Raw genomic sequence first — 27,106 nt, forward strand, 5'->3', positions numbered from 1 at the left:
AAAAAGTAAAAAAATAAGTCTCTCAAACATCACTGTAAAATAAAAGTGTGGGCGCTTTTCATTAATCAACATTCAAAAAACACTTTGAAATCTTAGCAAAAGTGCCCACGCTTTTATTTATACCTATATAGGATGAGTTAAAATTATGTTAACATTTAAATGGCAGAAACAATTTATTCACAAAACACACTTCATATGTGCAAGATGATTTACAGGAATGTCTCAATCTGTGTGCCATCACGTTCAGCACACGAGCGACAGTACCATTTAAAGTCCGGACACACATTTCTCGGGGAATAGATGATACCACAGTACGTATTCTATCCTTCAGGTCATTGACATCACGAACTTTCCTGCTATACACACACGCGCTCCTTCACCACACCCCATAAAAAGAAATCACAGGGTGTTGAATCAGGGGAGTGTGGAGGCCATCGCAGTGGTCCACCAGGGCCTACCCATCGACCTGGAAAGGTGCGGTCCAGTGGCGCTGTACAATGGCTGACCCTGCAGCTCTAACCTCAAGTGTTATGCGAAAACTAACAAATTCCTAATACAAAAAAATTGTATAAGACGAAATAAAGAAAAAAAAATAATATATGTATATATATATATATATATATATATATATATGTCAATGTGTGTGTGTATGTATGTATATATGTTCCAGCATCACGTCCGAACGGCGGGAGCGATTTTCATGACACTTGGTACACACGTTTCTCATTGGTTGACTAAAAATACCGTTGAGTGAAATCAACCCTAACCCACCCCCTTCTGGATAGGGCAGGTGGTGATCTTGTACGCATGTTATCATCCAGATGACACTCGGAACGTCCACCAGAGGGCGAACTGGAGCTGGCTGCCAGCATTCTTTATGTTTGAGCTCCACCACCACGCAGGAAACAAACCCAGGGCAGGGCACTAGCCCACTGCAGTTTTCAAAGTTGTGTTTTTTTAAATTATATTTTCCTAAAGCAATTTAAAAAAAAACACTTTAAAGAACAACACTAGGTATTTAAGCTAGTATTTATTTATATATATATATATATATATATATATATATATATACATATATATATATATATATATATGTACATACATATATATATATATGTATATATATATATATATACATATATATATATATATATATATATACACATATACATATATATATATATACATATACATATACACATATATATATATATACATATACATATATATATACACATATACATATATAATGGGAATGGTTGGTGATATTACCTTCCTGTTTGTGGCACATTAACATAACTGATGAAAGAATAAAGTTACGTTAAAACCAAGCACACCATTGTTTTTCTTGTGAAATTCCCAATAAGTTTGATGTGTCACATGACCCTCTTCCTATTGAAAAAACAAAAGTTGGATCCAAAATGGCCGGCTTCCAAATGGCCACCATGGTCACCACCCATCTTGAAAAGTTTCCCCCCTCACATATACTAATGTGCCACAAACAGGAAGTTAATATCACCAACCATTCCCATTTTATTAAGGTGTATCCATATAAATGGCCCACCCTGTATATATATTGTAGTGACCCAGCAGCCAGTGCTGGCGGCATGATGCATTGTGGGTAATTTATGTAAGAGTTACTGTTGTGTTAAATTAGCAAGGCAATCGAATTATTGTTCCTGTTGTAATTGTTGTATGTGTTTGTGTTCAACTGGTAGGGTGGGTTTGGGTTATTGCCGTCTGGGGTTATTAAATTGTAAATAGTTACCATCAATGAGAAAGGTGGCTTCGTTAATGACCTTGGCAATGGTTTTTGCAATGTAGTGAGCTTTGTTTTCTGACTATCTGCCAAATAAAGAGATACAACAGGACTGAGCTGTGTTATTGCTAAGATTTCATCTAAGCAATGATTGCCGAGACACTCGGAGTCGTGCGGTGTATGGGACACGAGTGCTCGCTGGCTTAAAGAGCTGGGTACAGCTGCGTGCATGGCGCTGGCATTCCGCTGGCCGACTAGCTTGGGGGAAGTGCACGGCTGAGTACGGCTCTGAAAAACTAAGACTTAACCACCGGTCGCTACAATATATATATATATATATATATATACACACACACACACAGGGTGAGGCAGAAAGGACGGACGTTTTTTACGAAATCACGAAATTGTTAATTTTTTCTTACAAAGAAATTTATTGGAAGATATGAAATAGCTTTTGACAATCTGTAGGGATGGAAATGCAGGTCTAAATGCAAAATACGCCTTACGAAACGATTACTGGGGCCAAGTTCAGAAAAATGCCTCCGAGCAGATCGACTTGGACTGCACAGCAGGGCTAGTCGTACGCTTTCCACATTTTCAGGGGTATGTGCCGTTCGTGTAGCCCCCGGCGGTCTTTTGTTCATTAGTGTACTTCGTGTACGAAGTGCTTTAACCCAACGTAGGATAGTGTTATGAGCGGGAACAGCTTTATTTCTGTGGATATTGAAATGGCAACGAAACTAATAGATTGGTTGTTCTTGACAAAACAGCCGTACGCAAAAATGCGTCCACGGCTCCATGGCTTCAACTAAAAAGAAAATAAAAAATTGCTAAGACTTCGCGAACCTAACGCCACCTACCGCACATCTGTCACTCCACCTAGTGGTGAGTTCTAGCCATTTCAAAGACGTCCGTCCTTTCTACCTCACCCTGTATATACCAGCAAACCCGTGATTCCCGAAAGAATCGCAAATCCAAGAATGGCAATCACTTTCTGTTCCCTCCGATATTTGGAGGGAAGAAAAATCATGGAGGGTGGGTGCATCCTGGGAAAGTTTTCATTTAATTAAATAAACATATTTGTACTAACCGGTTTCTTGTTGGAGCCGTGACTTATCCGGATCTGGTGTTTCAGAAGCGCGTTTTGGGCACCTGTGTTCATTGTTTATATCTATGCGGCCTCGTTTTTGTTTTTTGCATGGCTGTGTCGTTAGCTAGAAGTCGTTTGCTGACGGCGGCGGATTCGCATGCTGAAGTGACCATGGCGGCGAATCCGGGCTTGGAGGGCTACATTACTAAACGAAGGTGGTATATGCGGTGGTGTGGGCGGTCGCGTTCGGGCGCCGGTGGTAGTGTGTATGGCTTGCTTGTGGCCTCTGTGCACATTTACAACCTGGTGTGCACGCTTTACATCAAGTTTAGTTTACAGGTCGTGTTGTGCTGTTTGGGCGCCACCTACTGACTCTGGGAAGTCGCTGGGTTTGACTCTGAGGCGCAGTGCGCGTGTGCTAATGGTGCGTCTATGGTGCAGTATATACAACCTTCGTTTAATAATATAGATATAAAAACTCTCAGATATTTTACTGTCTTTTTCACCACACGATTCTATGAAGTGGATGTAGCAACATTGCTAGGGAAAACAACCCTGTAGTTATTGGTTGTGATATCACGAGGTCGTACTGGGCTTAAAGTGCACAAAAAGCACTTCCCGTCTATCGGAGATTGTAGAAAAATAACAAAAAATGTGTTTATTTTAGATAAAGCTCTTGGTAAGTGACTTCTGATTTACGTGTTTTCAACTATAATTTAAGCCGACATCACATTATGCTTCTTCTGGTCGTTAAGTATGTCACACTTGCTCACTATGGCTGGTGAATCTCGTGTTAATTTAAAAAAAACTGAAAACAAATACTTGCTGCCTCTGTCACATTTAGCAAGTGAGTGCCGACCATCCGGTACATTCACGCTCACCCCTTTTCTGACATCTGATATATAACGTGCTGCCTGATGGAGTCGGCGTGTGCCAATGCCACATAAATGCGATTTGATTTGCTTTTGTCTCTTAGCCATCCTCAATGTTCACCCTGTAGGTGCCTATGCGTCCCGTTCTGTTGCTGTGGTTTGCAGGGATTGTCGTGGAGAAAGGACGCCAGGATACAGTTTAAAAAAAAAACAAAAAAAAAAACGCAAAAGACAAGAACAGAAGGGAAAGAAAAAAGGTTTTCAACACAAACTGAAATGGGGGACAAAAAACAAAAAAAAACTGGGAAATGTTGTCTATCCACGGTCAGAGAAAGGATTGTCTCTCCTGCTAGAGGAAGTAAGCACCTTGAAGACTTTGCCGACCGAGCCACTCTAAAGTATAAATGGATGGGAAAGTCAGGAGATATTAAAGCGGGTGAGATAAGAGCGACCCTTGCTTATCTGGGGTAGCGCGTTAGGAGACTCTGGGTTTGAGAGAACAAGGAGAAAGGACTAATATTATTATAAGTGTCTGGAAACTGTCTGGATTTTGGGGTTTGTCTCGGGCGAAGGTTTTTTTTTACCTACTCTGTTTGTGGGGATGTGGGTTGAGGGAGGTGCGTTCACGAATTTGGTTGTTGCCATTTATGTTTGCATAGTTTCTTTATGCTAGACTGATCTAATACAGTTATTTTCACCTTCTCTGTTTCTCATGGTTATTGTGCAAATAATATTAGTTATCATATCCGTATCGCAGGAAGGGGGTCCGAGCGCATTTTGAGGTTGACCTGCTATCCCACTCTCATAGGTGGTGACGTATAGCGATATCGGCCGGGAAAGCTCAAAGCGCTATAGGTGTTGTACGAAGGGTTATAAAGTACGGTGTGTTCAGCCACACTCTTGCAGATTCCCCCAATTCTGTCGTGGCACGTAAAAAGAAAAACGCATGAGATTTCAAACAAATGAGCTTCTCTTCTGCTTGTGAGGTCCAGAACACCCGGCCTTCTTAGTCCTCATCAGTGGCGGTTTTTGATCTTGCCCAGGGCGGCATCTTGGGCATCGGCAAATTTTTTTTTTTTTTTGCGCACCCATGCTGCCCCGACATCATGCCAGCGCATTTTTGGGCACCGATCGGGTTTTCTGTTGCCCAGTTGCGGGGAGTAACTGCGCCCTCCATTTGCGAGGTGCGCCTGCTGCTTGCCGCACAGGGAGAAGAGAGGCGGTGGATTCTCCTGTATGAAGCTGACATCAGCTCAATGCGTGTGCTCTCCCTATTCTTTACCACAGGTTAGTAAACTCGCCATGATTGGAGTGCACATTACAGGCTTTAAAACGGTAAAATATCGTCAATGAGATTTTGAACATTTTGATAAAATGATTTGAGTTAGTAAGAGTTCAGGGTTCAGAAGAGGGAGGTCGTGTTTTACTAACATGTTGGAATTCTATGAGGTTGCAACAAAAGCATACGATCAAAGTGGAGCAGATGATATTATTTATCTGGACTTTCAGAAAGCATTTGATGAGGTGCCACATGAGAGGTTGGGCATCAAATTAAAAGAAGTGGGAGTTCAGGGTGATGTTTTTAGATGGGTGCAGAATTGGCTCAGACACAGGAAGCAGAGGGTGATGGTGCGAGGAACCTCATCAGAACTGGCCGATGTTAAGAGTGGTGACCAGCAGGGGGCAGTGCAGGGGCCGCTGCTATTTTTAATATCTATAAATGATTTAGATAGGAATATAAGTAACAAGCTGGTTAAGTTTGCAGATGATACCAAGATAGTTGGATTAGCAGATCATTTGGAATCCGTTATATCATCACAGAAGGACTTGGATAGCAGACAGGCTTGGGCAGATTTGTGGCAGATGAAATTTAATGTCAGTAAATGTAAAGAATTACACATAGGAAGTAAAAATATTAGGTTTGAATACACAATGGGTGGTCGGAAAATCGAGAGTCCATCTTATGAGAAGGATTTAGGAGTCATAGTGGACTCAAAGCTATCAACTTCCCAACAGTGTTCAGAAGCCATGAAGAAGGCTAACAGAATGTCAGGTTATATAGCGCCTTGATGTGTGGAGTACAAGTCACAGGAGGTTCTGCTCAAGTCTTTATAACACACTGGTGAGGCCTCATCTGGAGTCCTGTGTGCAGTTTTGGTCTCCAGGCTACAAAAAGGACATAGCAGCACAAGAGAAGGTCCAGAGAAGAGCGACTAGGCTGATTCCAGGTCTACAGGGGTTGAATTATGAGGAAAGATTAAAAGAGCTGAGCCTTTACAGTTTAAACAAAAGAAGATTAAGAGGTGACATGATTGAAGTGTTTAAAATTCTGAAGGGAATTAGTCCAGTGGATCGAGACTTGTATTTTAAAATGAGCTCATCAAGAACACGGGGACACAGTAGGAAATTTGTTAAGGGGAAATTTCGCACAAACATTAGGAAGTGTTTCTTTACACAAAGAACGATAGACACTTGGAATAAGCAACCAAGACGTGTGGTAGACAGTAAGACTTTAGGGACTTTCATAACTCGACTTGATGTTTTCTTAGAGGAAACAAGTGGATAGGACTGGCGAGCTTTGTTGGGCTGAATGGCCTGTTCTCGTCCAGAGTGTTCTAATGTTCTAAAGAGTTTTTTTTTTTGTATGGATATATAGGTTTGCGTGCTAACTTACTAATGCAAATGACTCGCGTAGTGGAGAGGGGTAGGCGGGGAAAGTTAACTCGAAATCATAAACTGACTGCAGCTCTGAGAGAAAAGGTTTATGTAGTTGTTAGTGACCTGACGGACTGATGACTGGAGATGGTACTAAAGTGAAAATTCTTTACACTATAACAATTTGGTGCTGTTTAGATGTAAACTTTGAATGTGTCTCTGTTAGACATTACATTTCCAATAGTTTGTTTTATTGCACTGATTTTGTTCAGTGTTTATTAGAACGCTTGGGGGCGCTGGAGGGGAGAGGGGGCTGTTCGCCCAGGGCACCAAACAGGCTAGGACCGCCCCTGGTGCTCATTACTACAGTCTACGCACCGACTCGCTGGGCATGACAGACTAGGTGGCTGCCACTGAATCCATCCATCCATTATCCATCGCTGAATCTGAATACAGGGTTACGGGGGTCTGCTGGAGCCAATCCCAGCCAACACAGGGCACAAGGCAGGAACCAATCCCGGGCAGGGTGCCAACCCACCGCAGGACACACACAAACACACCCACACACCAAAATCGCCAATCCACCTAACATGCATGTCTTTGCACTGTGGGAGGAAACCGGAGCGCAGACATGGGGAAAACATGCAAACTCCACGCAGGGAGGGAACCCGGGTCTCCTAACTGCGAGGCAGCAATGCTACCACTGCAACACTGTGCCGCCCGCCTCTGAATCTCTAAGATTATATAACTGATGGCAACCTGTGAAGATCATCAAGTGTGACATGGCCTTTAGGGTTTTTCATTGTGGCTCGACGATAGTTTTTAATTGACTTCCCAGTTACAAATCTTTCCTTGTTATTTCTGACGCACGTCACTCCTTCTGGTCCTTTATTTTTAATATATATATATATATATATGATTTAGATAGGAATAGAAGTAACAAGCTGGTTAAGTTTGCAGATGATACTAAGATAGGTGGATTAGCAGATCATTTGGAATCCGTTATATCATCACAGAAGGACTTGGATAGCATACAGGCTTGGGCAGATTTGTGGCAGATGAAATTTAATGTCAGTAAATGTAAAGAATTACACATAGGAAGTAAAAATATTAGGTTTGAATACACAATGGGCGGTCGGAAAATCGAGAGTACATCTTATGAGAAGGATTTAGGAGTCATAGTGGACTCTAAGCTATCAACGTCCCGACAGTGTTCAGAAGCCATGAAGAAGGCTAACAGAATGTCAAGTTATATAGCGCCTTGATGTGTGGAGTACAAGTCACAGGAGGTTCTGCTCAAGTCTTTATAACACACTGGTGAGGCCTCATCTGGAGTACTGGGTGCAGTTTTGGTCTCCAAAAAGAACATAACAGCACTAGAGAAAGTCCAGTGAAGAGCGACAAGTGACAGGGGATGAGTTATGAGGAAAAATGAACGGATTTAGGAGTCATAGAGGACTCATCACTGTCAACTCTCAGTGTTCAGAAGCCATTAAGAAGGCTAACACAATGTCAGGTTATATAGCGCCTTGATGTGTGGAGTACAAGTCACAGGAGGTTCTGCTCAGGCTTTATAACACACTGGTGAGGCCTCATCTGGAGTACTGGGTGCAGTTTTGGTCTCCAGGCTACAAAAAGGACATAACAGCACAAGAAAAGGTCCAGAGAAGAGCGACCAGGCTGATTCCAGGGCTACAGGGGATGAGTTAGGAGGAAAGATTAAAAGAGCTGAGCCTTTACAGTTTAAGAAAAAGAAGATGAAGAGGAGACCTGACTGAAGTGTTTAAAATGATGAAGGGAATTAGTCCAGTGGATCGAGACGACTATTTTAAAATGAGTTCATCAAGAACACGGGGACACTTGTTAAACTTTTTAAAGGTAAATTTCGCACAAACAATTAGGAAGTTTTTCTTTGCACACTTAGAATAAGTGACCAAGTAGTGCGGTGGACAGTAAGACGTTAGCGACTTTCAAAACTCGACTTGATGTTTTCTTGGAAGAAATAAGTGGATAGGACTGGCGAGCTTTGTTGGGCTGAATGGCCTGTTCTCGTCCAGAGTGTTCTAATGTAAAAACTCGCTGTCACCAACTCCGTGTCAGAACGACCACAGGGTTTCTGACCGAGTTTTCTAAATCAGATTCATTCTGCTCCCGTGTTAGTCAGCTATCCTGCCCGTACTTCCGTGGATGCAGATGTTCTAAATCGCCCAAGGATGGAGTTCGTTATAAAACAGCACTGTATGAACTGTTAGTTCAGTTGCCAGATCTGACTCACTGTATGCCCCTCACCAAGTGGTTTAAACTGCCAATTCTCCATTGCAGAAGCATGTAAGCACTTGAACCATTGTGACTTGTAAGTGTCTTTGGATAAAAAAAAATAATAAATGGGCTTTTCTCTAAGCTTGTATTGGCAAAGTACAAAACTATTTTGATTGTTAAAGCACCTCATATTAATTATTTCCATCTATTCAGCATATATTAAAAAATAAAAATGAAACAACCACAAAGCCAATGATTACAGGGCCCAGCTACAAAGTGCCAATGCTTTATTAATGAACCTGTTCCGGCATTCCATCTCCCTGCACCTGGCACACAGACACGCTTGCACACACGTCTGGAGAAGGCAGCGGCCTTACCAGTTGGAAGCCATTTACAGGGCAGCAGGGAGCTATGCGAGAAGTAAGCTGCAATAAACACTGAAGCAGACAAATGTGTGAATTAAGGATTCTCATGGGGGAACAAACCTTTCTATGTTTCAGTGCCAAGCAATGTGGTGCTGGTTAATGTTACACTTTAAGTATTAAACCATAATGCGTAGGTTTGGCCTGTGGTTGGATTTAAGCCTGAAAGACAAAGGGGGAATTTCAATTTATTTAGGGATGTGTTTTGTTCAGAGTGACTCACAAATCAAAGGTGTATAAATATAATACAACACTTTCTGGGTTAGGGTTTATGGGAACGTACCCGCAGCTTTCGCCTTACAGTCCAGCATCACGTCTCAAGCTGACTGGCAAGTGTAATCGGATGCCAAATGAGTGAGTGTGTCCACTGATGGACTCCTGCTCTTCCCAGGTTTGGGGTCCTGATGTAATTGGGTGACTTTAAATGGCATTAAGGCGAGTCTGAAAATGAACTGATGGGTGAATAATGGATATTAGGCACTAGGCGACAGTACCTACCCAACGATACGGTAACATCATAATCAAATATCGTATGTAGTGCCCTTCACAATGAGGGGAATCACAAAGTTCTTTAGAAAACACACAGGAACACAATACACTTGCTCAGATCTACATTTTCAAAACACCTTAACACAATTTGTTGACATCTGGTGCTGGTGTGGTTTAAAAATAATAGACAACCTTCAATATTGAATTAATTCAGCTGCTAAGATCAAACAAATACTGTTGACAAAAGTTCAGTATCAGTTCACTGTAATTAATCTGTCTATACATAGTAAACCACTAATAAACAAATGAGCAAATCTTAATTCATTCTCTCTCTCTCTCATATACTGTATACACATCCATCCATCTATCCATCATCCAACCCGCTATATCCTAACTACAGGCTCACAGGGGTCTGCTGGAGCCAATCCCAGCCAACACAGGGCACAAGGCAGGAAACAAACTCTGGGCAGGGTGCCAGCCCACCGTAGTACACTTACATTATATACACACACATACAGATACACATACATATACAGATACATACATACATATATATACAAACAAACACACACATATATACATACAGATACATACTGTTTATACATATATACACACATATCCACATACATATACATATACACACACACACACACACACACACACATATATACACTCACCTAAAGGATTATTAGGACCACCACACTAATACGGTGTTTGACCCCCTTTCGCCTTCAGAACTGCCTTAATTCTACGTGGCATTGATTCAACAAGGTGCTGAAAGCATTCTTTAGAAATGTTGGCCCATATTGATAGGATAGCATCTTGCAGTTGATGGAGATTTGTGGGATGCACATCCAGGGCACGAAGCTCCCGTTCCACCACATCCCAAAGATGCTCTATTGGGTTGAGATCTGGTGACTGCGGGGGCCATTTTAGTACAGTGAACTCATTGTCATGTTCAAGAAACCAATTTGAAATGATTCAAGCTTTGTGACATGGTGCATTATCCTGCTGGAAGTAGCCATCAGAGGATGGGTACATGGTGGTCATGAAGGGATGGACATGGTCAGAAACAATGCTCAGGTAGCCCGTGGCATTTAAACGATGCCCAATTGGCACTAAGGGGCCTAAAGTGTGCCAAGAAAACATCCCCACACCATTACACCACCACCACCAGCCTGCACAGTGGTAACAAGGCATGATGGATCCATGTTCTCATTCTGTTTACGCCAAATTCTGACTCTACCATTTGAATGTCTCAACAGAAATCGAGACTCATCAGACCAGGCAACATTTTTCCAGTCTTCAACTGTCCAATTTTGGTGAGCTCGTGCAAATTGTAGCCTCTTTTTCCTATTTGTAGTGGAGATGAGTGGTACCGGTGGGGTCTTCTGCTGTTGTAGCCCATCCGCATCAAGGTTGTGCGTGTTGTGGCTTCACAAATGCTTTGTTGCATACCTCGGTTGTAACGAGTGGTTATTTCAGTCAAAGTTGCTCTTCTATCAGCTTGAATCAGTCGGCCCATTCTCCTCTGACCTCTACCATCAACAAGGCATTTTCGCCCACAGGACTGCCGCATACTGGATGTTTTTCCCTTTTTACACCATTCTTTGTAAACCCTAGAAATGGTTGTGCGTGAAAACCCCAGTAACTGAGCAGATTGTGAAATACTCAGACCGGCCCGTCTGGCACCAACAACCATGCCACGCTCAAATTGCTTAAATCACCTTTCTTTGCCATTCTGACATTCAGTTTGGAGTTCAGGAGATTGTCTTGACCAGGACCACACCCCTAAATGCATTGAAGTAACTGCCATGTGATTGGTTGATTAGATAATTGCATTAACGAGAAATTGAACAGGTGTTCCTAATAATCCTTTAGGTGAGTATATATATATATATATATATATATATATATACACACATACATACATACATACATACATACATACATACACACACACACACACACACACACACACACACACACATATATATATATATATATATATATATATATATACACATACAGATACATATATACACACATACACATACACACACATATACACATACAGATACATATACACATATATACACACACACATATTATAAGACGCTAGAGGTCGCTGTTGCCCCTGTCAACCTAACAGACAGATGCACTGAACACTGGGTAAAATCACCAAGAAGTTGTTTCATTGTTTTTCTTCTTGTAATAGTGCTCTGAAGCACCTCTGCCACCATAAACCGGCAACACAATAACAATAATAATTACTATAATAATAATAATAATACACACAAATCTCTCCTCCACACCTCCCAACTCTGGCTTGCTTGCTGGGTCTCCAACACTCCCTTATATAGTCCTTGACCCAGAAGTGCTTCTCCTTCCACTCAGGTGACTTGCTAGCACTTCCAAGTCAGTCAGAGAATTGGATTTTCTTTAGCCCGGAAGTACTTTGGGATTCCCGTTCTCGTGACCTGGAAGTACATCTGGGTTACAAATACAACATGAGTCCTTCTGTTCCTTTACAGCTCCTCCTGGCAGCACCCACGGCACCCAACAAGGCTGCGCAACCGAACACCAAGTTCCAGGATGCCCTGCGGGAATCCAGGGTACCACCAGATCCCAGGGAAGCTGCCATCTAGCATTCTTTCAGGACACAGCCTTCCCCCATCCTTCCATTTCAGGGCCGTCCACCACAATCCATCTATTATCCAACCCGCTATATCCTAACTACAGGGTCACAGGGGTCTGCTGGAGCCGATCCCAGCCAACACAGGGTGCAAGGCAGGAAACAAACCCCGGGCAGGGCGCCAGCCCACTGCAGGGCACACATACACACACACACCAAGCACACACTAGGGACAATTTAGAGTCGCCAGTGCACCTAACCTGCATGTCTTTGGACTGTGTGAGGAAACTGGAGCACCCTGAGGAAACCCATGCAGACACGGGGAGAACATGCAAATTCCACGCAGAAGGACCCGGGAAGCGAACCCGGGTCTCCTAACTGCGAGGCAGCAGTGCTACCCTTGTGCCACCTACAATATTTTATATATGTATTTATACATACATACACACACACACATATACAAAGTGCCCTCCACTTTTATTTCGGGTGATTTGAATACATTTCAATCACACAACAATCCCCCAACATTTTAGCACACCATAGTGTGTGGACACAGCACTGGCAGGTCTATTAAAACTGCCATTTTTAGTTGTTTGTCGCATATCCCTTCTTGAAGTCTGCAATTCACAGACATCACCAGGTGCTAAGGATCTTCTCTGGTGATGCTCTGCTAAGACTCTCACACCGCCATCTTCAGCTCCTGCTTGTCCCCTTAAGGTTCCTCTCGGCATATGGAAGGTCTGCTCAGTTGGATTTCAATCAGGTGACTGGTTTGGCCACTGAAGAATTTTCAGTTTTTTAGTTTTGATAAACTCCTGTGTGGCCTCAGCAGTGTGTTTGGCTCATTATCTTGTGGTAGGAAGAAGTGCCGTCCACTGAGTTTGGAGACACTGACTGGAACTCGAGCAGGTCAGATGTTTCTGCACCTCAGAATTCATTGTGCGTCTGCCGTCAGCAGTTCCATCATCAATAAAGAGAAGTGTGCCAGGATCTGTGCCAGCCATACATGCCCAAGCCAGAACACCCCTAGAAGCACCATGTTTAACAGATGAGGTGGTCTGCTTTGGGTCTCAGTCAGTTCCTTCTCGTCTCCACACTTTGCTCTTTGTCATCACTCTGATGAGGTTCGTCTTTGTCTCGTTTGTCCACAAGACCTTTTACCAGAATTCTGCAGGCTCTCTTAACTCCTTTTTCACAAACTGTTATCTGGCCATCCTGTTTTTGTGGTCTTCATCTTGCAGTGTGTCCTCTGTGTTTCTGTTCATGACGTCTTCTGCTGATGGTCGTCTCTGACACGCACATCAGCCCCCTGAAGTCTGTCTCTGATCTGTTGCACAGGCATTCACAGCTTTTTCTTGACCATAGTGAGGATTCTTCTGTCCTCAGCAGTGGAGGTCTTCCTTGGCCTAGCAGTCCCTTTGTGATTCCTGAGCCCACCATTGTGTTCTTTCTTCTTCACGATATTCCAGACAGTTGATTTCAGTCATCCTAAGGTTTTCCTGATGTCTCTAATGGTTTTATTCTTGTGTTTCAGCCTCATTATGGCTACTTTAACTTTCATTGGCACAGCTCTTGTCCTCATGTTGAACAATGGCAACTACAGACTCCAAAGGGTAGAAGCAAGCCGAGGTGTCTGATGAAGCCATGAAACCCACCTGAGGAATCAAACACTTGGGACAACAATTGACCCAAACATTATGGTCCCCTGAAATGGGGGACCACTTTGAAAAAGTGTTGCCATTTCTACAAGGTGTGACGGAAATATGTGCAAATCCCCTTAAATGAAAGTATGCAGTGTGTCCTTTGAACACATCTGAATTGTTTACTTTCTAAGTTTAAATTGTGGAGCATAGAGGGGGAAATCAGGAAAAATGTACCCTTGTCCCAAACATTATGGACGACACTGTGTATATAGTGAAAGTACAGCACTCGCTAGAGACCACCCTCTCAACATTGATGGGTGAAAATGACAATTCTAATTATAAGCTGTATCAGCTGTTTCATGCTGTATGCAGTGTCACTGAAATGAATAAAGGACAAAGTGATTAAATCTCTCTATTGTAATAAAAAAAAATCCTGGAATGAGATGAGACGTTTTAGCCTGGGACGAGAGGTGTGTTTTTCAGAGAGACACTTTCATGTCCAGCGAGACAAGACTTTGTGCCAAGAGATTTAACCAAGCCCGGGGCCGGAAATAAAAGACAAAGAGTAGAAGACAAAGTAGAACGTCGTAAAGAATTCAAAAACGTTGGCGTGATACACATGCAGAGCAGGTTAGAGATAATGGAAGTATGAAAATTTGAAAGTCTCAAAAAAATGATAGTAAAGATCGCATTAGTGCAAACAAACGGAAATTATTACTCGGTGAAATAACAGAACAGCGAAAAGAGATCGAATGTATTGTTTGGCTTTAAATTTTAAGTCAGAGACTTGTAGATCGTCTAATTTGTGTTGCCATCAGGAAAAAGTTGTGTTTCTTCAAAATGAAGAGGTGTATCCACGAGAATTAAAAGATTTGCTGTTTGGTGAAAGTGAAATCCACATACGCGAGCGGCAGAGACGTGAGGTGGTTGGCACGTAGTGCAGGCCCGGGGGTTTGACGAGCAAAGTGAGCAGGGGGTGAAGCCCCCTAGTACATACATATAGAAATAAGAAATAAAAAACATTTCATGACACATTTATCGATCACGGGGTTATGCTTCCAGACCCCAGCGATAGGTGAAAATCCGCGAAGTAGAAACCATATGTTTGTATGGTTATTTTTATATATTTTAAGCCCTTATGAACTCTCCCACACTGTTAACATTATTAGAGCCCTCTAGACATGAAATGACACCCTTTAGTCAAATGTTTAAACTGTGCTCCATGACAAGACAGAGATGGCAGTTCTTTCTCACAATTAAAAGAATGCAAACATATCTGATCTTCAAAGGAGCACCGTGAAGAGCAGATAATGTCAGAGAGAGCGCTCGCTAAGAAAAGCAAACAATCAAAAAATCAATACGTGCTTTTAAGTATACAGAAGCACCGCGATAAAGTGGCATTTTGTAGAGGAGCGTCCTATCTTCTAGGCAAACAGCCACTGTATAAACAGCCCCCTCTGCTCACACCCCCTCCGTCAGGCAGAGAGAGTGAGAGAGACAGAGAGAAGCAAACAAAACAAGGAGTTTTAGTTAATATGTAATACATGCTCTTAGTTATTTAAACTCACATACCATAGTGTACTAGCATAAGAGTCCAGTTCAAAGAAGAAACTGGCTGGGATGGAAAGGGGGGCCTTCCTACACAGAAGTGGAGTCAAAGTGCTTTAGAGTAATGTGCCACTAGGGGGCCTCACTGCCCATAACAAATGAGCTCCATTAGTCCAATGGGACAATGAGGAGGGGGCCATTGTTGGATGATATAAAGCGATCAAGCGAAGAAGGGGCTCCTGTCTCTCATTAGTGCCTGCTCCGTTACCTTCGTTTTTTACATTAACCCCACAGAGGACAACATAAGTATTTTTCCCATTGTCTTTGTCTTCCACTTATACTCTTTTAATCTAAAATCTACTCTCAATGACTAGATTTAAAAACAAATAACTAACTAAATAAATAAATAAAGGCCCTGTGGTGTTTGTTGCTCAGGTAGCCTTCTGACTGGGATTCGAGATGGATGCTGATCTTATCAAAACTTGGTGAGCTGAGTTCAATATTTTATAAGGTCAAGAGGATCGCAATTACACTGTTTTTCTGTTCCAGAATAAAGTTTCAGCAGTAATGAAAACGAAGTAGTTATTGTGTTCATTTAGTCACTTCGAAAATATCAAGACTCTGCTTTACTGCTCAACACCCGATTCTCAACTAGGCTTAAATCCATTGTAAATGAACAGGACGGGGTGAATGACAATGGCATCATATAAGTACAATTGTACACATTGTATAAGTAGCTTAAGTACACGAAAACAATAATATATATTGTAAATAATAACAACAAAAAAAAATAATATTTAGTAAATAGCTATATACTGTACGAAATGCACTCGGTAGTAAATCACTTTCAAGGAAATATGCAGATACACAAGCTACTAGGTAGTCAATAGATAGGAAAGGCGCTTAGTAAATCACTAGATAGTATAAGCATACATGATAAGGGTACTATTATGTAGTAAACAGATAAGCACTACTATTAAATCATTAGACAGACAAGATAAAGGTATGAGATGCAATAAATGGGTGGAAAAGGCACTATATATGAAATCACAAGATATGCACTTGATAATAAATTAATTGGAAAGGTCTATGTAGTAAACCATAGATATAAAACAGTTAACAGTAAATATGCAGATAGAGAAGGTACAATGTAATAAAAACAAATGAGAAAGACTATTTAATAAATATGTAGATGATGAAGGTACTATGTAGTTAACAGACAGGAAAGGCACTATATATCAACTCACTAGATAGACACAAGATATTAAATATAAAGACAGCAAAGGTGCTACATAGTAAAAAGACATACAGGAAAGACACGTTATATTAGATCATAAATAGAAGACAGTAAATGTAAACAGTACCTGCTGTATGTAGATAGACTGGAAAGGCACTATGTAGTAAATTACAAGATAGATACTAGATGTTAATTGGACAGGTACTACATAATAAAGCTAGACTGGAAAGGCACTATATAATAAATCATTAGATAAACACAATGCATGAAATATGCAGGTGCTCTGGATTAAAAAGACAGACAGGAAAGGCACTATAAATTAAGTACAATGGATCCTGTAATGGGGAGGCAGCATAAGGATAAACTGGTGAGGAAGGCAGGCTGTACTGTAGGCACGGAGCTGGACAGTTTGACATCCGTGGCAGAGCGACGGGCACTGAGCAGACTCCTGTCAGTCATGGAGAATCCACTGAATCTACTGAACAGGATCATCTCCAGACAGAGGAGCAGCTTCAGAGACAGACTGCTGTCACCGTCCTGCTCCACTGACAGACTGAGGAGACCCCACACTATGCGACTCTACAGTTCCACCCCCGGGTAAACATTAATATTATACGAAGTTATTGTCTGTTATACCTGCATTTTTATCACTCTTTAATATTATTTTTTATCAGTATGCTGCTGCTGGAGTAGGTGAATTTTCCCCTCAGAATTAATAAAGTATCTATCTATCTATCTAGTTATCAATCTACCTCGGTTTGCGAGCATAATTCGTTTCGGAAATGTTCTCGCAATCCAAAGTACTCATATATCAAAGCGAATTTCCCCATAAGAAATAATGGAAACTCAGCTGATTCGTTCCACAACCCAAAACTATTCATATACAAATGATTAATACAAAATATAAAGTAAAAATAGATAAAACAAATTAACCTGCGCTTTACATTTGAAAAGAATCATGGCTGGTGCGAGTGAGTTTCTAAACTCGTGGGATTCCACCCAACGGGACGACACACAGAACAGTGTCCCGAAGCAACCGCAGGCTCCCAGCGCTGTAGCAATGCGGCGTAAAACCGAATCCAAAAAGATGGCGGACATGCTATAAGCGCCTGCCGTTCATGGGTAATATAGTAACATTATGAATGCGCAGGGCACAGAATTACTTGGCCACTAACCCGGGCATGACCCTGCCTGACTACTGTGTCTGTGTATAGCAGAGTGGCAGAGCCCGCTACGATAGTTAACCGTGCTGTTCCTGTTTCAAGCTGAATAAAGAATGGTGTCACGAAAGTAATGAGACTCAGCTTCGTGTTTTGGGGTGCAAGAGAGGGACTCGCACGTTACAACACACACACACACAGACGTGGTCACAATGCTATAGTAAACAGTATTCGCTCGTACGGATGTTGACTATATGAGTGTGGCACGCCGACTCAGACAGAGAATTGGAGACGATTACCCACAATCCCGCAGTGAGAGAGAGAGAGAGAGAACCACCATCAGCTCCACTGTGATCACGTGACGCTTGGCAGACAAAGCGTATACGCACTACTCGTATTGCAAGACATCGCTCGTTTATCAAGTCAAAATTTATTACAAATTTTAGCTCGTCTTGCAAAACACTCGCAAACCAAGTTACTCGCAGTCCAAGGTTCCACTGTAATTAGATAAACAAGATATTGAATACGATGATTGGAGGGGTACTATATAGTAAATAAATGGATAAGAAAGGCACTATATAGCAACTCAAATAGACAGTAAATAGTAAATATGTAGACCGATTGGTAAGGCAGTATATAGGAAATTGCAAGATAAACACTTCATAATAAATTTGAAGACAGCACCTTTCCTATTTAGTAAACAGATAGATAAGCACAGCACCATATGGCAACTTAAAGAAAGACACAACTGTAGATAATAAATATGTCGATAAGAAAGGTACTCTGTAATAAAGATCAATTGGGAAGGCATTATGTAGTAACATAAGAAGTTGTAGCAGCATAATTGGCGATTCTTACCTGGCCCAGTGACGGGCTCATATCAAATAAATCTGCTTATTTGAATTATACTGAGGGGCTCGTCTGCTTTTTGTTATGCTGGACTATGGCAAATGGTGGCACACGGCCTGCATTGTGAGGGAGCGTCAGTTACGGCACTACGGCCATGTGGCGTGTCTCCCAGAGGGTGATTCAGCTCGTAGGAGCCTCATTGTTGGTGACCCAAGCGGCTGGACCAGGCCAAGGGGTCGCCCACGTAACACCTGGCTGTGGCAGATAGAGGGTCACTATCGGAGGGTGGGACTGGACCGCGTGTCTGCCTTTTTGCCATCCGGGATCCTGAGTTGTTTCGTTGTGTATTGGGTGCGGCAACACGAATGAAAGTTTAATGTCACTGTGCTCTGTGCAAGAAATTGGTTTTATGGATTCATTCACATGTGCAGGCCAAGTTTGGCACACAGGGGCTAGTCAGCATTTAGAAACTGCTAACATTTGGAGAATGAGGGGGACAACTGCGAGAGTAGGCATTGTGCTGTTCCTGTATTTTGAAGATGGGGTCGAGTCCTTTCCTTTCCTTGTTTGGAGACCAGAGAGGGGCCTGCATGTGGAGCAGACAGTATAAATACGTGGACAAGAAGCAGTCAAACACGTCAAAGCCGATGGATGGATGATGTCATCTGTCCGGAAAATCCTTTCAGCGCAGCGACGAAAAATGACAAACTATACACCAAATGTTGTCATGGCTTCCATTCGTCTGTCATGCCACATAAATCGTCACTAAAGAAAGCAAAGATATTTTTCTCTTATGTGATTTTTACCGCCATATCACTATGGGAGGGATATCGCCTTTTACATTATATCTTTATAGTTTCTGGTTACTTACAATGCCGCAATTTAAAAGAACTTACTCCAACTAGGGAGCAATTGCCCTGAAGGAGACAACCAGTACATGCTCCCCAACCTGACCTGACTTGACTTGACTTGGACTATAGCAAATATGTTCTTGAGATTTTTCGGATAAGGAAGACAAAAACGGTTAAGGTGGTGCTACTCATGAATGACGACACTGGAGAGCGGCAACGTGTCACATATTGATTAGCATGTTTCACTGCACATGTGACAATACGCACCCTATTAATAACAACAACAACAACATTTGTTTCTATAGCACATTTTCATACAAACAGTAGCTCAAAGTGCTTTACATATTAAAGAATAGAAAAATGAAAGACACAATTATAAAACAAAATAAATCAACATTAACATTGAATAAGAGTAAGGTTCAATGGCCAGGGGACAGAAAAAACAAAAAAAACTCCAGACGGCTGGAGAAAAAAATAAAATCTGTAGGGATTCCAGAACATGAGACCACCCAGTCCCCTCTGGGCATTCTACCTAACATAAATGAAACAGTCCTCTTTGGATTTAGGATGCTCACGGAAGGGCTTGATGATGATGATGGTCACGTAGACTTCTGCCTTTTAATCCATCCATCATTGTTTGAGCATCATGAAGCTTTGAGTAGGTGGTGGTGGCACAGGCTGCCACCACAAAGAAACCGGAAAAAGAAACAAAAGAGAGTTGGGGTCAGTACGGATTTTAGAGCCACCATGAATAGTTATTATGATGAATTGAACATACAGAATATCAGGATTAAATTAAAGTGAAGTTATGAGAAGGCCATGTTAAAGTAATGTGTTTTCAGCAGTGTTTTAAAGTGCTCTACTGTACTAGCCTGGTGAATTCCTATTGGCAGGCTATTCCAGATTTTAGGTGCATAACAGCATAAGGCCCGCCTCACCACTTCTTTTAAGTTTTGCTCTTGGAATTCTAAGGAGACACTCATTTGAGGATCTAAGGTTACGATTTGGAATATAAGATGTCAGACATTCCGATATATAAGATGGGGCGAGATTATTTAAGGCTTTATAAACCATAAGCAGTATTTTAAAGTCAATTCTGAATGACACAGGTAACCAGTGTAGTGACATCAAAACTGGAGAAATGTGCTCGGATTTTCTTTTCCCAGTTAGGATTCTAGCAGCTGCATTCTGCACTCGTTATAAGTGATTTATGTCTTTTTTGGGTAGACCTGAGAGGAGTGCGTTACAGTAATCTAGTCGACTGAAATCAAACGCGTGAACTAATTTCTCAGCATCTTTCAGTGATATAAGAGGTCTAACTTTACTTATGTTTCTTAAGTGAAAAAATGCTTAATAATAATAATAATAATAATAATAACCATCATCATCAACCCCTGCAGTGAAATTTTATAAATGGACTATTTCAATATTGACTTATTTATTTATGGTTATTGAAAGGCTCACTCCAAACTTTGAGGTTTATTTAGTGAGTAAAGTCCTGCATATACGGTACATACAGTGCATAGATGTCTACAACGATTTTATTGTTTTCTGTTAAATCTACATTTCATTTCATTTCATGGGTATATTGTATAAGCTATAACTTTAGTATTTAATACACTGAAATTAAAATAGTGCATCATTCACACTGTATACTGTATTCTTAAACTCACTCGGGCTGATTGTGGAACCTAACCCTGCAGTATTGGAGACATGGCAGGAACCAACAATTGACGTGGTGCCAGTCCATTACAGGGCATTCAGAGACTCGCTAATAAAAAGAGAAAAATGTTGCATTGTCAACTGACCAACACTAAAAGTAGTTGAGATCTGGGAGGAAGATGCAGAGATTACCAAGAGAACATGCAGTGACCGGGCTGGGATTTGAACTCAGTCTCCATCAGCTCTTTGGAGTAGTGGCCCCTGCATTCAATCCACTGGGTAAATATTCTACTTTTCTCTTTACCTTTCAGCTCTCCATGCCCTGGCTTTTACTACTGTGAATTCCAACTTTTGCAAATGGTGTGAGTGGTTCACAGGCCCGGTGTGTGAGGGGAACGTGTGCACCTCAAACTGCAACTTCAGCTCCTTCTGTGAACGCACTGAAGAAATCTGCGTATCTGTATGGTAACTATTCTTAAAATGTCACTTTATACCTACAGTTTGCAATTATATAATGGCACAAGTTAGAATATTAAAAATATATTGTATGTATATAGCACCCTTCCCAAGCTCAAACTGCTTCACAGAAATTCCGAAACAACAAGAAGGTACAGTATATACAACACTGGATACAAATAATATCTGTAAAAGTGCAAAATAAAGATAAATATAGGATATACAAATCACTGAAACACAATAAGTGATGATAAACCTAAATAAAATAGAAAAATACGAATACTACAAGAAATCCCTGAACAAATAACATAATTAACATGACTTGTGGTACAACAGTAGTAGAAAGGAGACAAAGAAAAAAGACTGAAGGGAGAAGGCTGTCGATTTTTGTTTTGCGATTTACTTCACGAAAAAAATTTCACTCAACCGACTGGACAGTAAAAGATTTATTTAAAAAAGAAGAAATTTTGATTTTTACTTTCTTGTATATGAAGTATGGTAATCGTTCAAAAATTCGATTTTAAGATGTTGATGAATCTCAACATTTTAGACCTCTCCGAGTCTGAAAATACAATTTTTAGAACGATGTCTGTGTGTGTATTTAAACACGATAACCCGAGTTCGCTTTCACTTCAGTTACCCAAATTTTGCATACGAGTATGAAGTACAAAACGTAGATTTCTATCTGCTAACCAGAAGTGGTATTTTACCTTTTCTTCATGCAGCTGCAGAGTCCGCTTTATTCAACTTTACTTTCATAATTATTGTTCAATATACAGGGTGGGCCATTTATATGGATACACCTCAATAAAATGGGAATGGTTGGTGATATTAACTTCCTATTTGTGGCACATTAGTATATGAGAGGGGGGGAAACTTTTCAAGATGGGTGGTGACCATCTTCTTGTGAAATTCCCAATAAGTTAGATGTGTCACATGACCCTCTTTCTATTGAAAAAACAAAAGTTGGATCCAAAATGGCCGACTTCCAAATGGCCACCATGGTCACCACCCATCTTGAAAAGTTTCCGCCCCTCACATATACTAATGTGCCACAAACAGGAAGTTAATATCACCAACCATTCCCATTTTATTAAGGTGTATCCATATAAATGGCCCACCCTGTATAATTAAGTTGATTTGATTTGTTGTTGATGGTTCTTTAATGTACATATTATATAATAATATAATCATTGTCTTGCGGTTTACTCCTCAAATATCCATCCCCATCTCTAGGTATGTGAGAAAGTCGAGGGGAGACCACTCCTGATTTTTTGTACTCATAAAAAAAGAAAAAAAGATGTGATTTATCTGGCACATGAATTTCCCTACATAAAGTTGTGATTTTAGCAGTAAAATTATACTGCCTGCACAGACTATAAGACGAATGGTATTCCTCAGGAATAATTGTATTGTTCAACAAATACAACACTCTCGCTCACTCTGAAATTTCATTTTACATCAAAGCTGAATGCTTAACAAAGGAAAAATTAGTTTGGTCTTTCATGGGGGAAATAAGTGTGCACAATTACTAGGCAGCTAAATCTCTCATCATTTTTTCCCTCACTCACTTGTTTATTCTTAAGTTTAAACAAGACAGACAGACAAATGGACTTTTGTATATATATTGTGTGAGTGTATATACACAGTAGATATATATATATATATATATATATATATATATATATATACACACACACACACACACTATATATATATATATATACACACACACACTATATATATATATATATATATATATATATATATATCTATATATATATATATATATATACAAAAATCCATTTGTCTGCCTGTCTGTCCACTTTTCATGAGAGAACTACTTAACAGATTTAGATCGGGTTTTTTTCTATAGTTGATTTTGTGACTTCTCTCATTGCGCAAGTATCATAGCTCGTTTGTGGTACCGATTTATTTGAGCAAATCCGATAAAGAGGCTGCGGTCCGAGGGGAGGGGGGCTCTGCCCTCCTCACTCACGTGCCAGCCTCTGTTCGAGTCGCTCTACCTCTCGCCACCTGTTGGAGCACATCTTGCCTTCGCTTAGCTAGCAATACCTGTTTGTTCAGCAGCCATTATCATCAAGTAACGTTTGACATTTTTAAGAGAGAGCGATCAGAGCTATGTGTGTTTTAGAGGGTAGCTGCTGATTGGCAGAGATATCACGGCCATGTGCTTATGTCTCCATGCAGGGGATGCTCTCCCGTCATGAACTGAACATGATCAGAAACAGTGGAAACGTTGGACGTCAGAGCGTACCTACCTTCTTTTGTGCATTTTTTTTAAATTAATTTTTATTTTATTGGTATCACACAACATTCCATACAAATAAATAAATTCTTACAAAAATAGGATAGAAAACAAGCCAACCCCCACCCCGAGAAAGAGAGCTAGGCCAGCAGAGTAAAACTTAAAGCTAGTAAAAATAAATAAATAGCTAAATTAATAAGTGAATAAAGATAAATGGAGAAGAAAAAAAAGGGGAGAGAATTTGCTTCCTCAATGCTTTAAAAGCTTATTCTAAAATGTTATTGATCAGATCCTGCCAGGTTTTGAAAAAGTTCTGCACAGATCCTCTTTAATTGATTTTTAAAGTTTATCCTGTATCACTACTACATGGTTAGAGACGCAGGTGACGGCTAGTATATATATATCTATATATCTATATATCTATATATATATATATATATATATATATATATATATCTATATATATATATATATATATATATATATATATATATATATATATATATATATATGATTGATATATATGTATATGTAAACATTTATTAGTAGCAATACCTAGACTGGTGATGTGTGGCATGTTGATCAGCACATGCAGGTAAGAGTTTCACTTTATTCTGCACTCGTGATTGCACAGTGATCGTCTGACCCGTGGCAGTTTTCTCTTTCTTAAGAAAACCTACTAGAGCACTTTTGCTGACAATCAGTTGGCTTTGCGCATTTTACAGTGCTAATAACTGCAGGGAGATTCGTTTAGACGGAATGATTTGTTTTCAAGTTACCATGGCCCCAGACACACTCAAACAGGCTTCACTTCAAAAAATGGTCAGATTGCACTCGTGGGAATTCATTAAAGGCTTTTTTTCGACTACATCACAATCTTTGTCCTTATATCCGAGTGAAGAGCAAAACCTAGTGGAACAATTTTTTTTTTTTTTTTAGAAAAATCAATAAAATACTAAAAGCTTAAAGTGCTAATACCTAGGCCAAGTTTCTTTCGGGCAGACCGAGTGTCCACACACTTCAATCCAAAAGTGGTCAAATTATGTTAAGGGGATGCCAAAAATGTTTAAATGCATTAAAAATGCAATGTCAGAATTTGGATCTCTTCACAATACTTTGCCTATATACATTCTGATAGTAAAATAAATTATCTTCTAGAGACATTTTGCTTAAAGAAAAATAAATCAATACGCTTCTAGCATTTTAACTCTGCTAATAACTAGTCCAGGTTTTAATCGAGTGGAGTGATTCATTTTTTGAACTGTCATATCCTCAGACTCTTGTCCAGTCACCTACCTGTCAGTCTAGGACTGTAACAACACTACTTTATTTTTGTTTTAAAAAGGCATTTTTGAACAAAAATGATCTCTGTATACAGTTTATGAAAGTATCTCTACCCATACTAAAATGACCAAAAACACATATGACATGCGTGATGAGCTTGGCAACACTTGAATTCAGATGAAACCCGTCAATGAAACGTGATGAGCCAGGGCAAATGAGGACACATGAACAAGCAAGCGGTGGTCCAAAGTGTTCAAGTGCGTTTACTCCAAACAATACAGTGCAAAAACTGCAGTGTGGTCAATAAATCATTCATAAAAAGATGAACCCTTCCGTGGAAGTTAAAAATCAGTCTGTTCCATAATAGGTGCATGCATCTTGCACTCTCCATATCACCAGTTAACCCTGAAGTGTTGCAGCCGGTGGAGATGCCAGCAGCTGCAGTCACATCCTCCGGTTCTCACCACAACTGTCTCTTGTCGGTGTCTGCTGGATCCTCTGTCTTCCTCACATCCATTTGCTGCCTATTGGATTCCTAAGAAGACTCCTCTTTCAGCCCACACTCTTTCTACTGGTCAGTAGAGGACAATCCATCTGAAAGTGTTAATTGATCAATCACTTGGTCACTTCTCCATGGGGCCACCAATCACCTGCTTCCTCAACTCCCTGATTCTGCTTTCTTCCTCATCCCTTTCATGGTCTTTTTTTTTTGGTTAACTCCCCTTTCCCTTACATTACTCATCCTCATTTACTTGTAAACCTCCATGGGTGTGGCATCTCGATTTTGAGCCAAGGAAAGTCACTTAGGGGATTGGAAGATTGCGATCAGCCTCAATTACGCCATCAAACATCCCGGGGCCACACATATCCACTCAGAGAGCCTGAGCTGCACCGTCAAAAAAAAAAAAAAATCGTGAGTGGTCTCCCCTCAACTCTCTCGTATACTCCGATATGGAGATGAATATTTAAGGAGTACACCACAAGACAATGATTATATTTTTATATTATGAACATTTAAAGAACCATCAACCACAAATCAAATCAAATTAATAATACAGTAATCCCTCGCTATATCGCTTCGACTTTCGCGGCTTCACTCTATCGCGATTTTAAATGTAAGCACATCTAAATATATATCACAGATTTTTGCTGGTTCGCGGATTTCTGCAGACAGTGGGTCTTTTAATTTATGCTACATGCTTCCTCAGTTTGTTTGCCCTGTTGATTTCATACAAGGGACGCTATTGGCGGATGGCTTAGAAGCTACCCAATCAGAGCATGTATTACATATTAACTAAAACTCCTCAATGCTATAAGATATGCATCCGCGCGGAGCTCGATTGTTTGCTTGTCTCTGCCTCTCTCTCACCCTCTCTGACATTCTCTGCCTGACGGAGGGGGTGTGAGCAGAGGTGCTGTTTGCTTAAAAGATACTGACGCCCTCTAAAAAATGCTGCTTTATTGCGTGCTCGGCATATTTAAAAGCAGAAAAGCACACGTATTGATTTTTGATTGTTGCTTTAATCTCGCTCTCTCTCTCTGCGTTCTGCTGCCTGACGGAGGAGATGTGAGCAGAGGGCTGTTTGCACAGAGGCTGTTTGCTTAGAAGATACTAACGCTCCTCTAAAAATGCCGCGGCAAACTTAAAAGCACAAGTATTAATTTTTTGATTGTTTGCTTTTCTTTGCAGCTCTCTTTCTCTCCCTCTGAAATTCTCTGCTCCCGAAGAGAAGAAGATCTATTTGCATTCTTTTAATTGTGAGAAAGAACTGTCATCTCTGTCTTGTCATAGAGGACAGTTTAAACTTTTGACTAAAGGGTGTTACTTCATGTCTAGAGGGCTCTAAAATTATTAACAGTGTGGGAGAGTTTATAAGGGCTTAAAATATATAAAAATAACTACACAAACATATGGTTTCTACTTCGCGGATTTTCGTCTATCGCGGGGGGTTCTGGAACGCAACCC

At 40.7% G+C, this 27,106-nt stretch overlaps 1 protein-coding gene across 1 annotated transcript in view; it reads left to right on the forward strand.

Moving 5' to 3' along the window:
• The window catches only part of tgfbr2l (transforming growth factor beta receptor-like), a 73,775-nt gene that overhangs the window by 24,841 nt on the left and 21,828 nt on the right, over window positions 1-27,106 (forward strand). Inside the window, exon 2 of the mRNA XM_039755375.1 lies at window positions 21,443-21,596. Coding sequence (XP_039611309.1) covers window positions 21,443-21,596 — 154 coding nt within the window. The remainder of the gene's footprint in view (window positions 1-21,442; window positions 21,597-27,106) is intronic.

This window comes from Polypterus senegalus, chromosome 6 (genome assembly GCF_016835505.1).
Source record: "Polypterus senegalus isolate Bchr_013 chromosome 6, ASM1683550v1, whole genome shotgun sequence".
NCBI classification, from domain to species: domain Eukaryota; kingdom Metazoa; phylum Chordata; class Cladistia; order Polypteriformes; family Polypteridae; genus Polypterus; species Polypterus senegalus.